At 42.3% G+C, this 16,495-nt stretch overlaps 2 protein-coding genes across 4 annotated transcripts in view; one reads left to right on the top strand and one right to left on the bottom strand.

Annotated features, from left to right (window-relative positions):
- LOC131941216 (monomeric sarcosine oxidase) overlaps positions 1 to 16,064 on the top strand; it is a 20,124-nt gene extending 4,060 nt beyond the window's left edge. The window contains exons 5-9 of the mRNA XM_059300295.1: positions 158 to 325; positions 1,213 to 1,379; positions 9,101 to 9,287; positions 11,399 to 11,532; positions 15,854 to 16,064. Of these exons, the coding sequence (XP_059156278.1) occupies positions 158 to 325; positions 1,213 to 1,379; positions 9,101 to 9,287; positions 11,399 to 11,532; positions 15,854 to 16,010 (813 nt within the window). The 3' untranslated portion in view covers positions 16,011 to 16,064. The remainder of the gene's footprint in view (positions 1 to 157; positions 326 to 1,212; positions 1,380 to 9,100; positions 9,288 to 11,398; positions 11,533 to 15,853) is intronic.
- Positions 4,986 to 8,748, bottom strand: LOC131941215 (uncharacterized). 3 transcript variants are annotated; one of them, XM_059300291.1, is made up of 2 exons: positions 8,438 to 8,748; positions 4,986 to 8,018 (listed from the first exon to the last, which is right to left on the bottom strand). In XM_059300291.1, the coding sequence occupies exon 2, from the start codon at positions 7,741 to 7,743 to the stop codon at positions 5,992 to 5,994; it is 1,752 nt and encodes a 583-aa protein (XP_059156274.1). In that variant the 5' UTR covers positions 7,744 to 8,018; positions 8,438 to 8,748; the 3' UTR covers positions 4,986 to 5,991. The 3 variants fall into 3 exon arrangements, with proteins under 3 accessions (XP_059156274.1, XP_059156277.1, XP_059156275.1); XM_059300294.1 differs by having other exon boundaries at positions 4,986 to 8,073; XM_059300292.1 differs by having other exon boundaries at positions 4,986 to 8,102.
- Positions 16,065 to 16,495: the final 431 nt, after the last annotated feature.

Here is a 16,495-nt window from a genome sequence, read left to right on the forward strand (position 1 = left end):
TGGGGGGGGGAGGTCTCTGATATCACAATAAAATTGCGTCATCATCCAATGTTTGACAACGATCGACCACGTTTGACCATGATTGACCACGTTTGACCATGTTTGACCACGTTTGACCACGTTTGACCACTGACCACGTTTGACCACCATCTGACAGTTCACGGTTGGGCCTGGTGTGGAGGCCCTGTACCAGAAAGATGCCGGGATTGTGGACGCCGCTTTGGGGAACTCTCTCCATCTCCAGCTGGCTCAAGGCCGAGGTGCTCAAGTTCTGGACAATTGTCCGGTCAACAACGTCACTAGGCTGGACAATGGATCGATTCAGGTAGTTCAACACTAGGGTCATGGGATCAGTTCAACCTTTGGGTCATGGGGTCAGTTTAACAACTGTCTTGTCCTCTAGCTGACCATGTCCTCTAGCTGACCATGTCCTCTAGCTGATCATGTCCTCCAGCTGACCATGTCCTCTAGCTAACCATGTCCTCTAGCTGATCATGTCCTCCAGCTGACCATGTCCTCTAGCTGACCATGTCCTCTAGCTGACCATGTCCTCTGGCTAACCATGTCCTCTAGCTGACCATGTCCTCTAGCTGACCATGTCCTCTGGCTAACCATGTCCTCTAGCTGATCATGTCCTCTAGCTGATCATGTCCTCTGGCTGATCATGTCCTCTAGCTGACCATGTCCTCTAGCTAACCATGTCCTCTAGCTGATCATGTCCTCCAGCTGACCATGTCCTCTAGCTAACCATGTCCTCTAGCTGACCATGTCCTCTAGCTGACCATGTCCTCTAGCTGACCATGTCCTCTGGCTAACCATGTCCTCTAGCTGACCATGTCCTCTAGCTTATCATGTCCTCTAGCTGACCATGTCCTCTGGCTAACCATGTCCTCTAGCTGACCATGTCCTCTGGCTAACCATGTCCTCTAGCTGACCATGTCCTCTAGCTGATCATGTCCTCTGGCTGATCATGTCCTCTAGCTGACCATGTCCTCTGGCTAACCATGTCCTCTAGCTGACCATGTCCTCTAGCTGATCATGTCCTCTGGCTAACCATGTCCTCTAGCTGACCGTTTCCTCTAGCTGACCATGTCCTCTAGCTGACCGTGTCCTCTAGCTGACCATGTCCTCTAGCTGACCATGTCTTGTCCTCTAGCTGACCATGTCCTGTAGCTGACCATGTCCTCTAGCTAATCATGTCTTGTCCTCTAGCTGACCACTCCCCTGGGTAAGTTCACCTGCCGCCGTGTAGTGGTGACTGCCGGGGCTTGGATCAACAACATCCTGAGCTGCATCGGCGGTCACGTGCCTGTCTACGTCACACAGGAAAATGTCACGTACTTCGCATCACCTCACGTAAAGGAGTTCACAACAGACAGGTAGGTGGGGTAGTCAGGTGGGTGGGGTAGTCAGACAGGTAGGTGGGTGGGGTAGTCAGACAGGTGGGTGGGGTAGTCAGACAGGTAGGTAGGTGGGGTAGTCAGACAGGTAGGTAGGTGGGGTAGTCAGACAGGTAGGTGGGGTAGTCAGACAGGTAGGTGGGGTAGTCAGACAGGTAGGTAGGTGGGGTAGTCAGACAGGTAGGTGGGGTAGTCAGACAGGTAGGTGGGGTAGTCAGACAGGTGGGTGTGGTAGTCAGACAGGTAGGTGGGGTAGTCAGACAGGTAGGTAGGTGGGGTAGTCAGACAGGTAGGTAGGTGGGGTAGTCAGACAGGTAGGTAGGTGGGGTAGTCAGACAGGTAGGTGGGGTAGTCAGACAGGTAGGTGTGGTAGTCAGACAGGTAGGTGGGGTAGTCAGACAGGTGGGTGGGGTAGTCAGACAGGTAGGTGGGGTAGTTAGACAGGTGGGTGGGGTAGTCAGACAGGTAGGTGGGTGGGGTAGTCAGGTAGGTGGGGTAGTCAGGTAGGTGGGGTAGTCAGACAGGTAGGTAGGTGAGGTAGTCAGACAGGTAGGTGGGGTAGTCAGACAGGTAGGTGGGGTAGTCAGACAGGTAGGTGGGTGGGGTAGTCAGACAGGTAGGTAGGTGAGGTAGTCAGACAGGTAGGTGGGGTAGTCAGACAGGTAGATGGGGTAGTCAGACAGGTAGGTGGGTGGGGTAGTCAGACAGGTAGGTGGGGTAGTCAGACAGGTAGGTGGGGTAGTCAGACAGGTAGGTGGGGTAGTCAGACAGGTAGGTGGGGTAGTCAGACAGGTAGGTGGGGTAGTCAGACAGGTAGGTGGGGTAGTCAGACAGGTGGGTGGGGTAGTCAGGTAGGTGGGGTAGTCAGGTAGGTGGGTGGGGTAGTCAGGTAGGTGGGGTAGTCAGACAGGTAGGTGGGTGGGGCAGTCAGACAGGTAGGTGGGGTAGTCAGACAGGTAGGTGGGGTAGTCAGACAGGTAGGTGGGGTAGTCAGACAGGTAGGTGGGTGGGTGGGGTATCAGACAGGTAGGTGGGATAGTCAGACAGGTAGGTAGGTGGGGTATCAGACAGGTAGGTTGGTGGGGAAGTCAGACAGGTAGGTGGGTGGGGTATCAGACAGGTAGGTTGGTGGGGTAGTGAGACAGGTAGGTGGGTGGGGTAGTCAGACAGGTAGGTAGGGTAGTCAGACAGGTAGGTGGGATAGTCAGACAGGTAGGTGGGTGGGGTAGTCAGACAGGTAGGTGGGGTAGTCAGACAGGTAGGTGGGTGGGGTATCAGACAGGTAGGTGGGGTAGTCAGACAGGTAGGTGGGGTAGTCAGACAGGTAGGTTGGGTGGGGTAGTCAGACAGGTAGGTGGGGTAGTCAGACAGGTAGGTTGGGTGGGGTATCAGACAGGGAGGTGGGGTAGTCAGACAGGTAGGTGGGTGGGGTATCAGACAGGTAGGTGGGGTAGTCAGACAGGTAGGTTGGGTGGGGTATCAGACAGGGAGGTGGGGTAGTCAGACAGGTAGGTGGGGTAGTCAGACATTATAGTCGTTCACTAAATTGAATTAGACGGTATTGCCGCGCCCCTGTTTATACCGTGTGCACTGCGTTACGTTTGCGGTTGTTTTTGTGTTTATGTTTTGTTTTTGGTTGGTTGTGGCCAGTGATTTTTTTCTCGGGGGAGGGGGGGGCACTTGATATTTCCGGGGTGGCGGTCTACATTTTCCGGGGGGCGAACACTAGTAAAAGTATATGTTTACTATATAAATTCCATCTCGGGGGTATATATATATATATATATATATATATATATATATATATATATATATATATATATATATATATATATATATATATATATAGGCCAATATCAACATAATCTAGTCAATATGTCACCATAATCTAGTCAATATGTCACCATAATCTAGTCATCACAATTTAGTCAATATATCACCATAATCTAGTCAATATGTCACCATAATCTAGTCAATATGTCACCAAAATCTAGTCAATATATCACCATAATCTAGTCAATATGTCACCATAATCTAGTAAATATGTCACCATAATTTAGTTAATATATCACCATAATCTAGTCAATATATCACCATAATCTAGTCATTATAATCTAGTCAATATGTCACCATAATCTAGTCAATATATCACCATAATCTAGTCAATATGTCACCATAATCTAATCAATATGTCACCATAATTTAGTCAATATGTCACCATAATCTAGTCAATATATCACCATAATCTAGTCAATATCTCACCATAATTTAGTCAATATGTCACCATAATCTAATCAATATATCACAATAATCTAGTCAATATTTCACCAAAATCTAGTCAATATGTCACCATTATCTAGTCAATATGTCACTGTTATGTCCGACCTCCGACAGCCGCGGAGGAAGCGGACGCCCCGGGTTCGTTTGGTATGGTACCGATAGAAGACGTTGTAACGGAATCTCAACAACTTGCCGTGAGCTCGTTAATGCAGTCTAGGGGTAAAACACGACAAATCGAAGAGACTCACACGACTTAAACTATGAATACCTTTTTAATTTATGTACAAGATAATGACACTAGGTAAGATCAAAATGTACAGATTCTCAGTGTAATATAAATAAACTCAACTCCAACTTACAGTTTGAGGAAAAATCACAATTCATCACAGCTGTGATAAATCATTAATACACACAACTGAACTGGCCTCATAATAATTACAACAAAAGACCAAGGAGAGACAATTTGCCTCTACAACAACAGAAATCCTTATACAGGTTGAACTATCACCGATAGTCAAAAAGGTGTAATAATACACCAGAACACAAATTCAGTAAACTACAACTAGTCACATAATTCCTTATACAAAAGGTGAAATCATGTCACAAAATAACAATACTGCAAAATGGCGTACCTAACCACAGGCACACCTCTCCTGGTCCCTAGGTCAATCTGGCGGCCCCTGGACATGAAAATCTCGTGATTAAATACAACTCAGAGTAAGGGGAAATAACTCAAAAGTCTTACGACTATTGGTTGAGGGTCAGTCAAGGATCCTCACGGTCGCAAGTCCATTGGTTGAGGTTCTGCCAGGGATTAAACTTACAATCACATGATGTGACAGCGTTCAGTTGACCGGGTTGTACCAGTGAACTGACAATTCTCCCAAGGACAAATACATAACTCAGGAGATTAAATATACATAAAGCCAAACAGACCTAAGTAGGTCACATCCCCTCCCTTTTAGAGAGGCATTTTTGTTACACAAAAATGGCAATCACTATATGGAACAAATCTGACAAAAAATGTCCAATTATAGTAACTTACAAAATTTCTATGTCAGGAAAAAACATCCTTAAGAATTAAAGGGAAACAATTCACCTTTTTACAATTTACCAAAGGGAAACAATCCTTCCCAAAATAATAATACATCAAAGTTCCTTATGCAAAGGAAACACAACATATCCATCTGGATATAATATGTGGGAAACTTACAACTTAATTCCTTTATTTAAACGTCCCACTACAACATCACTGAATAATGTGATACATTTTTATAAGAACTCAATGCACATTATACAAAACCACCTTTAAATAAGGTTCATTTGAAAATAACAGGCATTTCCAACAAGTAATCAGTTTCGTACAAAACGTACAATCCTGATCTGATTGAAAGCTTGGAACTCCAGCCACTAAGCTACAGTTTGATCAAACATAACATTTGCAAAATGGTTATAACTAACCAAAAAAGTTTCACAAGATCAAGGTGAACATCAAAAGTTGTTTTACATTCTTGACAAACAGTCAGCTACAATGTTGTCAGTTCCTTTAATATGGGAAATAACCAGATTAAAATTTTGGAAAAATAGACACCATCTTAAAATTCTGTTGTTATTCTGTCCCAACTTAGTAGTGAACTTAAGAGGATCATGGTCAGAAAATACCATGACTGGATTGATGGAAGAGGTGACATAGACTTCAAAATGCTGTAAGGACAGGACTAAAGCTAATGCTTCTTTTTCAATAGTGGAGTAATTCTTTTGATTCTCATTTAACTTTCTAGAGAAAAAGGCTATTGGATGATCGATCCCTCGGTTGTCTTCCTGGAATAAGACTGAGCCAATGGCTAAACTGCTAGCATCAATGGCAAGTTTAAAAGGCTTGCTGAAATCTGGTGCAGCCATAACAGGAGCATTTGATAAAAATGACTTAATGGTCAAAAAGGCTTCATGACATTTAGTTGACTATTCAAACTCAACACCCTTTTTCAATAAGGCCGTAAGTGGTTCAGCTACAGCTGAAAAGTTTTTACAAAACCGCCTATAGTAACCTGCCATCTCTAAGCATGGAGGGTAAAGTTTTAACTACCTGTGAGAATGTCTGATTCTCATTAGAAGATAAATGTTCAATATGACCTAACTGGGTCAAAAATGGGGACTTTAACAATTTAAGAGTAGCATCATCAAATTTACTCGAAATACTTATATGTAACATAAACTTAGCTGTGGAGAAAGAGATAGTGAGTTTACATGATAAACCAGTTGTTTCTTTCTCCGGTCTGGGAAGTAGGTGACGCAGTCCTTGGTAATCTTGTTAAATGCTTCGTCTAGCACAAGAATCGGTCTCATCGGCCTTGGGAATATTTTGACTGGGATTCCCAACCAACTGACAGTTCTTACAATGTCTGCAATAACGGGTGTCATCGTTGTGCATTCTCGGCCAAAAGAACAGTTCATTTTCACCGTCGGGGTCTGTAGAGAACGGGTTCTGAACTTCCTGGGGGTGGACTTTGCTTCCCGCTAGGTCATTCCCTAGAAGCAGGTGTACTCCTGGGACAGGTATGGAATCTATCACCCCAAGGATGACATCTCCTTGGATGAGCTGATGTCTCAAGTTGAACTTATGTAGTGGAACTACTGTTGGTTCAGCTCCTACTCCTTGAATGATGGTGACATCACCGGTGTTGGTTTCTGGAGCGATGTTCAATGAGTCTCTCAGCAAAAGTGACTGAGAAGCCCCAGTGTCTCTTAGGACTACGATGTTCCGCGATGATGTTGGGTCTCCAGGGTTGCTGATGACAGCATCTGTCATGAATGACGTGAAGCCAACAGTTCTCGATTCTTCACAATTGGTTGCTGCTGATGTAACCGGTTGGTGAAGAGGATAGTCATAAGATGACTGGACGAAAGTGGTGGTCACTTCGTTACCTCCCTGTGGACACGCTGGTGTAGTGACATCACGACGGGCGAGGTTCACCTTTGGACTTGCTTGGTGGGGGAGAGCGTTACGAGATGTTCGTACATACTCTCTGTTGTCTCGCTGTCGCAGGAAACAGTTCTTGATGATGTGCCCAGGCTTGGAACAATAGTGGCAGATCAGTCGCCTGGCTGTGACTCTGGGTATCTGTGTTGATTGACGAGATCTCAGCAACTGGCCAGCAGAGGGATTGTTGCTGATGAGAGGTAGTAACGGATTGTATTTGGTACCAGAACCCTGTGACTTCTTATGCACCAGCTCGAAGGTATCAGCTGATTCTGCTGCCCTTTTGATGTCTGTTATTCGGTTATCCAAGATGTGTAGTCTGATCTCTTCAGGTACTGCGTTGAGGAAATCTTCTCTTAGTATCAGACTTCTGAGTTTGTCGAAGTCGTCGACATTCTCAGAATGGAGCCATCTTGAAAAGACTTTTTCTTTTTCAAAAAGGAACTCAACATATGTTTGGTTCTGTTGTTTCCTAATTTTTCTGAACTTAATTCTGTAGGCTTCTGGAGTTATTTCGTAAGCCTTCAGAATGGCAGCCTTGACCTTTTTGTAATCTGACTGGACTTCGCGAGAGAGTGCCTGGTATGTGGTGGCAGCCTTACCAATTAAAACAGTGCTTAATAACGTCGTGACTACGTTACTAGGCCATTGACAACTTTCAGCCATGTTCTCAAATGTATTAAAAAATACGACAAGATCTGACTCATCGAACTTAGGGACTAATTTGCAAAACTGGGCCAATGTTTGGGCCACAGACAACTGAGAAGGACCTTCTGACCTCGAACTACTGCCAATAATACCAAACTCATATTCTAACCGCTTCATCTGAACTTCTCTTTCTAACTTTAGTCTGGCCTCAAACTCCCTATCAACAATTTCCACTTCCCGTGCCAAAACTTCAGAAAGAAGACTCTCATCTAGCATGCCTTCATTAATGAAGTAAACAATAACTTTGTCCTTCAACACCCTAGAGGTCTGAGTAACAATATAGTCCAGGTTTAACTTTTTGACAACTGTTATCAACTCTTTCCTACTTAAGTTCTCAACTGCTTCCACAGTAGGACTTAACAACAAAGCCTCCATAGCTACAAAGTAACAATGTTTACCTTCAACTGATAACAAAAACAACTACTCAATAACTAGTTCAACTTCTTCGAACTACTGACCAAACTCTAAATCACAAACTCAAACTAATGCCAAACTTGCACATAAATCAAAATACCGGTCGAGCCCTCACTTGTTATGTCCGACCTCCGACAGCCAGTCAGGAGCGGACACCCCAGGTTCGTTTGGTATGGTACCGATAGAAGACGTTGTAACGGAATCTCAACAACTTGCCGTGAGCTCGTTAATGCAGTCTAGGGGTAAAACACGACAAATCGAAGAGACTCACACGACTTAAACTATGAATACCTTTTTAATTTATGTACAAGATAATGACACTAGGTAAGATCAAAATGTACAGATTCTCAGTGTAATATAAATAAACTCAACTCCAACTTACAGTTTGAGGAAAAATCACAATTCATCACAGCTGTGATAAATCATTAATACACACAACTGAACTGGCCTCATAATAATTACAACAAAAGACCAAGGAGAGACAATTTGCCTCTACAACAACAGAAATCCTTATACAGGTTGAACTATCACCGATAGTCAAAAAGGTGTAATAATACACCAGAACACAAATTCAGTAAACTACAACTAGTCACATAATTCCTTATACAAAAGGTGAAATCATGTCACAAAATAACAATACTGCAAAATGGCGTACCTAACCACAGGCACACCTCTCCTGGTCCCTAGGTCAATCTGGCGGCCCCTGGACATGAAAATCTCGTGATTAAATACAACTCAGAGTAAGGGGAAATAACTCAAAAGTCTTACGACTATTGGTTGAGGGTCAGTCAAGGATCCTCACGGTCGCAAGTCCATTGGTTGAGGTTCTGCCAGGGATTAAACTTACAATCACATGATGTGACAGCGTTCAGTTGACCGGGTTGTACCAGTGAACTGACAATTCTCCCAAGGACAAATACATAACTCAGGAGATTAAATATACATAAAGCCAAACAGACCTAAGTAGGTCACATCACCATAATCTAGTCAGTGTATCACCATAATCTAGTCAATATGTCACCATAATCTAGTCAATATGTCACCAAAATCTAGTCAATATGTCACCATAATCTAGTCAATATATCACCATAATCTAGTCAATATGTCACCATAATCTAGTCAATATGTCACATAATCTAGTCAATATGTCACCATAATCTAGTCAATATGTCACCATAATCTAGTCAATATGTCACCAAAATCTAGTCAATATGTCACCAAAATCTAGTCAATATGTCACCATAATCTAGTCAATATATCACCATAATCTAGTCAATTTGTCACCATAATCTAGTCAATACGTCACCGTGATCCCTAGATTCCCAATGTTTATCTACCACGCCCCTGGAAATGACATTTATGGACTTCCGGTACACGGAATAAGTGGCACGAAGATTGGAATCGATGCGGCTGGTCCTGTTGTTAGCGGCGACACGAGGACCTGGACCCCAGACCCCGTCCGTCTAGAGAGGGTGCAGGGTTTCTTGGCGAAACATTTGCCAAAGGTAGGGCATCATTATGGCTACACAGGGCATCATTATGGCTACACAAAGTAGGGCATCATTATGGCTACACAAGGTAGGGCATCATTATGGCTACACAAAGTAGGGCATCATTATGGCTACACAGGGCATCATTATGGCTACACAGGGCATCATTATGGCTACACAAGGTAGGGCATCATTATGGCTCCACAGGGTAGGGCATCATTATGGCTACACAGGGCATCATTATGGCTACACAGGGCATCATTATGGCTACACAGGGCATCATTATGGCTACACAGGGCATCATTATGGCTACAGAAAGTAGGGCATCATTATGGCTACACAAGGTAGGGCATCATTATGGCTACACAAGGTAGGGCATCATTATGGCTACACAAGATAGGGCATCATTATGGCTACATAAAGGTAGGGCATCATTATGGCTACACAGGGCATCATTATGGCTACAGAAAGTAGGGCATCATTATGGCTACACAAAGTAGGGCATCATTATGGCTACACAAGGTAGGGCATCATTATGGCTACAAAAAGTAGGGCATCATTATGGCTACATAAAGGTAGGGCATCATTATGGCTACACAGGGCATCATTATGGCTACAGAAAGTAGGGCATCATTATGGCTACACAAAGTAGGGCATCATTATGGCTACACAGGGCATCATTATGGCTACACAGGGCATCATTATGGCTACACAGGGCATCATTATGGCTACAGAAAGTTAGGGCATCATTATGGCTACACAAAGTAGGGCATCATTATGGCTAGACATGGTAGGGCATCATTATGGCTACACAGGGCATCATTATGGCTACAAAAAGTAGGGCATCATTATGGCTACAGAAAGTAGGGCATCATTATGGCTACACAAAGTAGGGCATCATTATGGCTAGACATGGTAGGGCATCATTATGGCTACACAGGGTAGGGCATCATTATGGCTACACAGGGCATCATTATGGCTACACAGGGCATCATTATGGCTACACAAAGTAGGGCATCATTATGGCTACATAGGGCATCATTATGGCTACACAAAGTAGGGCATCATTATGGCTACACAGGGCATCATTATGGCTACACAAAGTAGGGCATCATTATAGCTACACAAGGTAGGGCATCATTATGGCTACACAAAGTAGGGCATCATTATAGCTACACAAGGTAGGGCATCATTATGGCTACACAGGGCATCATTATGGCTACAGAAAGTAGGGCATCATTATGGCTACACAAGATAGGGCATCATTATGGCTACACAAAGTAGGGCATCATTATGGCTACACAAAGTAGGGCATCATTATGGCTACACAAAGTAGGGCATCATTATGGCTACACAAAGTAGGGCATCATTATGGCTACACAAAGTAGGGCATCATTATGGCTAGACATGGTAGGGCATCATTATGGCTACACAGGGCATCATTATGGCTACACAGGGCATCATTATGGCTACACAAAGTAGGGCATCATTATGGCTACACAAGATAGGGCATCATTATGGCTACACATGGCATCATTATGGCTACACAGGGCATCATTATGACTACACAGGGCATCATTATGGCTACAGAAAGTAGGGCATCATTATGGCTACACAAGATAGGGCATCATTATGGCTACACAAGATAGGGCATCATTATGGCTACACAAGGTAGGGCATCATTATGGCTAGACATGGTAGGGCACCCATTTCATTTTTTCTGTCTATGTTGTTCTTTGAGAGGGGTGGGGGACGAGCTTGGGGGGGGGGGGGGATGTTAGAGATGCCTAAAATGAACTAGAGGAACATAACGTGGTATGAGAATTTTTTTTTAATCCATTGAATTTGTTTGATACAAGGGATGTAATCTGTTTGATTAAACTAGATTGTGTGTACGTGTGTGTGTGTGTGATTGTGTGACATTATGTGTACTAGTGTGTGTGTGGTTGTGTGACATTGTGTGTACTAGAGTGTGTGTGGTTGTGTGGTGTTGTGTGTACTAGAATGTGTGTGTGGTTGTGTATGGTTGAGTATGTCTGATTAGATCGTCTCTCAGTTCCTAGGTCCGGTGATGAACTGTGTGTGGTTGTGTATGGTTGAGTATGTCTGATTAGATCGTCTCTCAGTTCCTAGGTCCGGTGATGAAAACAAAGACGTGTCTGTACACGATGACCCCTGACCGGGACTTCCTGATTGACACCTGCGCCAAACTGGGTTTTCCCGATATCGTCGTCTGCTGTGGTGCTGGCCACGCCTACAAGTAGATCTACTTACAATTTTCTTTTAGATCAATTTCCTAACATATTTCATATTTGCCTGTATAACTTTGTATTATTATATATCAATAAATAAAATCAATAGAGTAGATTACTCATGTAATAGATTGAAATAATTGTGAGGTCAAGGGAACTCACTCTTCTGTATTAGTTATATTTATAATATTGTTATCTTGAGTGATGTCCCTTGTGTACTTCCTCCCGTCCTCTCTGGTGTTACCATCGTGAGGTAGTTAGACCCATTAAATGTGTTATATACAACCACAGGCTTCTGTCGTCAATCTATTATAATTGGCGACGAAGGATAAACATCTACTAGAAAGAGCACCTACTTACGCAAAAAAGAGGTTTGCTAGAGCTTATTAGCTAATTATTTCTAGAATTATGGCGCTGTATGGCCAAATAAAAGAATTTGATGCGAATGATGAAATCATTCAAGATTACCTAGAGAGGTTAAGCTTTTACCTAGAAGCAAACAACGTGACGATAGAAGCCAAAAAGAGAGCTGTTTTGTTAACAGTCATAGGGCCTCAACAATTTAGGCTACTAAAAGACTTATGCGCACCAGCCAGTCTAACTACCAAGAGCTTTAACGAGCTGAGCAAATTGCTAACAGACCACCATGCGCCTACCCCATCAAAGTTTCTATGTAGAGCTAGATTTGACAGTAGGACTCGTCAACCAAACGAGTCAATATCAGAATATGTTGCTGCTTTACGTCATTTAAGTGAATTTTGTGAATTCGGAGAAACGCTGTCTGACAGACTGTGTGAAAAGTTTGTGACAGGTGTAAACAGCCCTGATATTCAAAGAAAGTTGCTGCTCGAGTCAGATCTAACATTAGAAAAAGCAATACAACTTGCAACTTTATTCCAGCAGTCATCAGATGCGGCGAGATCTTTAGCACCTTCAGGGATCCATGCAGTAAACAGCAGGTTAGTCAATAAACATCAACCCCATCAGAGCATTCCAACTTATGCTAAACAGCCTGCTCGTTCAAATCCTAGATCTAAATCTAGTAATAATTATCAAAAATGTCATCGATGCAAAGGTTCCCATGCATCTCATCGGTGCAAGTTCAAGTTAGCAACTTGTTATAAGTGCGGTAAGCAAGGTCACATTGCCAAGGCCTGCTTTGCAAAGTCTTCGTCTGTTGCTAAATCTAGCCAGTCAAGACAGTACCGCAACCAAAGGCAGCACTACGTTAACTCTCACCAAGACTACCTAACCCAACCAATGAACCACTCTACCTGTGAAAATGCTCAAACTGATTCGCAGCCGGATTTCAACCTGTTCTCTGTTAAATCAATAAGTCATGCTCCCATCAATGTACAAGTTAATATCAACGGTAAGAGCATCAGCTTCCAACTTGACACTGGAGCATCTCTAACAGTCATAACAAAGAAAGATTTTGACGCTGTCACAGGAGGATCAGTGCCTCTACAGCCATGTCACAAGTGTCTAACAACATACACTGGTGACAATGTTCCGGTAATAGGAGAGTGTATGGTTCATGTAAATTATAATGGTCAAAGTGTTAAACTTCCTCTTCTTGTGGTTGAAGGAAATGGACCGCCATTACTAGGTAGGAACTGGTTAAGTGATCTTAAGTTAAATTGGGAGAGTATTTGTTCATTGAAGAATGTAAAAGAATCTAGTCTTACTTCACTAGATAAAGTTATATCTGAAAATAAATGTGTTTTTGGTAATTCAGGTTTACTAAATGATAGAACAGTGAAGTTAAGCATTAAAGATACAAATCCAAGATACTGCAAAGCTAGAGTTCCACCTTATGCAATGAGGAATAAAATTGAAAATGAGCTAAGTAGATTGGAATCTAATGGCATTATAAAGATGGTAGACTATTCCGATTGGGCGACGCCCATTGTGCCAGTGTTAAAGAAGGATGGTTCTATAAGAATTTGTGGAGATTATAAAACTACACTGAATAAGCAAATAGAGCTAAATAGGTACCCTATACCTAACATTGAGGAAATCTCTTTGAATTTGGCAGGAGGAGACAAATTCACTGAATTAGACTTTAGTCATGCTTACACTCAACTAGAACTGCATCCAGATTCAAAAGTCTATACGACAATAAACACACATAAAGGACTCTACCAATATGAAAGACTATGTTTTGGCATATCATCTAGCCCTGGAATTTTCCAAGCTGTCATGGACAGTATTTTTAAGGATATTCCAAATGTTTGTGTTTATTTTGACAATGTATACATAACTGGTAAGAATGACACTGAACATCTTAAAACACTTGATAAAGTATTGAAAATTGTTGGTGAAAAAGGTTTAAAGATAAACAAAGATAAATGTCAATTCATGTTGACAGAAATTAGTTTTCTTGGTTATATATTAAGCAAGCAAGGCATCAGACCTCAACCTGAGAAAACAAAAGCCATTAAAGAAGCACCCAAACCTGAAAATACCCAACAACTAAGAGCTTTTTTGGGCTTGATAAATTACTATGCAAAGTTCATAGGGAATCTGTCTGGTAAACTATCACCACTGTACAAGCTGCTACAGAAAAATGCAACTTGGCACTGGGGTAAACAACAAGAAGCTGCTTTTAACACAGCAAAAGAGGCTTTGTCTACTGACACCTTACTAACTCACTATGACCCAGGGAAAAGACTTGTATTGACATGTGATGCTTCACCAGATGGTGTAGGAGCAGTCTTGTCCCACATGGATGAGAAGGGTGACAGACCCATTGCTTTTGCCAGTAGATCTTTGAATCAGGCTGAGAAAAATTATTCTCAGTTAGATAGGGAAGGCTTAGGCATCATTTTTGGTGTTAAGAAATTTCATAAGTTTCTGTTTGGTAGGAAGTTCACCATCTTTACAGATCATAAACCATTGCTAGGTTTATTTGGAGAAAACAAAACCCTACCTGAGCATGCCTCACCAAGAATTCAAAGATGGGCTATCACACTAACTGCATACAATTATGAATTGAAATACAAACCTGGATCTGAGAATAGTGCAGATAGTCTTAGTAGATTACCTTTAAAAAACCAAAGCCTGAGCTATGTACCAGAAGATGTATTTGTTCTCTTCACTATCATGGATAACTCCAATATAGATGTGAATGATATTAAAAGAGAAACACAAAAAGATGAGTGCTTAATAAAAGTATATGAGCACTGTAAGAATGGTTGGCCTGAAAAGTCTGTGAATGATGACTTAAGGCCATATAAAATAAGAAATTAAAACCCTTTGTGAAGATAATATAAAAGATGGAGAAGATGCAGTCCATTATCAGTCAGAGTTGCCTAAACAAAGTATTTGTAACTTAATAAATGATTATGGTGATATGGCAATTTCAAATACATTAGTAAGAAGGAATGTGATCATCAAACAACTTTGCTAACATCATTAGCACTTACAGAAACTAAAAGGGTAACATCAAAAGAAAAAAAAAAAGATTTTTTGCCATTTAATACTTTCAGATGCCAATTCAAAAATAGTTCCATTAAATCATGACAACTCATGCATTGAAAGAGAATTTGGTGTTAATAAGAATGTGTATCTAAGAAATTATGGGAGAAAGGAAAAATGGATACCAGGTCAAATTGTTCAATGTACAGGACCTGTGTCTTATAAAGTTAAAAATAACTTGTGCAGATAATAAGTGTGAATCTGTCAATCCCACCAAATCTGATCAGTTCACTAACTCAGTTTGTTCCACAACCAAGTTCTGTTGATATGAGTGAACCAAGTTGTCTGGAGTCAGAAAATGTAAATTCTGGAGTTAATGATTTAAATCCTAGACCTCCTGAGATAGAGAATCCAGATGGTCAGAATATTGAGTCACCAAATCAAAAGCCACTGAGAAGGTCAAGCAGGACAATCAAGGTCCCAAATAAGTTAGACCTATGATTCTAAAGGTCAAAAGGACTTTGACATTATTGTTTTGTATTTTGATTATGTTGTAGCATATTGTGCATTGTTTGTAAGGATGTAATCTACCATAGTGTTCATGTTACAATATAATTGGTGATTTTAGGATACTATCAATTGTTCTATTGAGAGATGTGTTATTGTGTTCTAAGGGTAAAGGGATGTAATAGATTGAAATAATTGTGAGGTCAAGGGAACTCACTCTTCTGTATTAGTTATATTTATAATATTGTTATCTTGAGTGATGTCCCTTGTGTACTTCCTCCCGTCCTCTCTGGTGTTACCATCGTGAGGTAGTTAGACCCATTAAATGTGTTATATACAACCACAGGCTTCTGTCGTCAATCTATTATAACTCATTTTAAAATTTGAATTTTTCTCTTCAAGGTTTGCTTCACTGCTGGGTAAAATCCTCAGTGAGCTGGCGGTAGATGGACGAACCACGTACGACATTTCGGAGTTCTCTTGGAACCGCGAAGCTCTGACCAACCCCAACTTTACCCCCGTGTTTGTCATGGGTACAAGCAAGCCAAGCAAACTCTGAATCCATTTCAAGAGATGGTCGTTGTAACGGATGCAGTAAAAAAATTCTCTTGTTTTTTTTTGTTCGTGTTCTTCTTTAGGTCCTAACTCAAGGCGATAAAAGTACGACACCAAACGAAGGCGACTTTAACTCCTTCCCCGAATCTCACATGTCACATGTCATCGTCAGAGAACCAACCATGTAGAAAACTGACCTCACGAATCTCGTCTGGACCTCAGCCCCACCCTGTGGTCCAACAGCCCCACCCTGTGGTCCAACAGTCCCACCCTGTGGTCCAACAGCCCCACCCTGTGGTCCAACAGTCCCACCCTGTGGTCCAACAGTCCCACCCTGTGGTCCAACAGCCCCACCCTGTGGTCCAACAGTCCCACCCTGTGGTCCAACAGTCCCACCCTGTGGTCCAACAGCCCCACCCTGTGGTCCAACAGTCCCACCCTGTGGTCCAACAGCCCCACCCTGTGGTCCAACAGTCCCACCCTGTGGTC

The sequence above is a fragment of the Physella acuta genome, unplaced genomic scaffold (assembly GCF_028476545.2).
Source record: "Physella acuta isolate Inbredline_101_S28 unplaced genomic scaffold, ASM2847654v3 ptg000353l, whole genome shotgun sequence".
Lineage (NCBI taxonomy): Eukaryota > Metazoa > Mollusca > Gastropoda > Physidae > Physella > Physella acuta.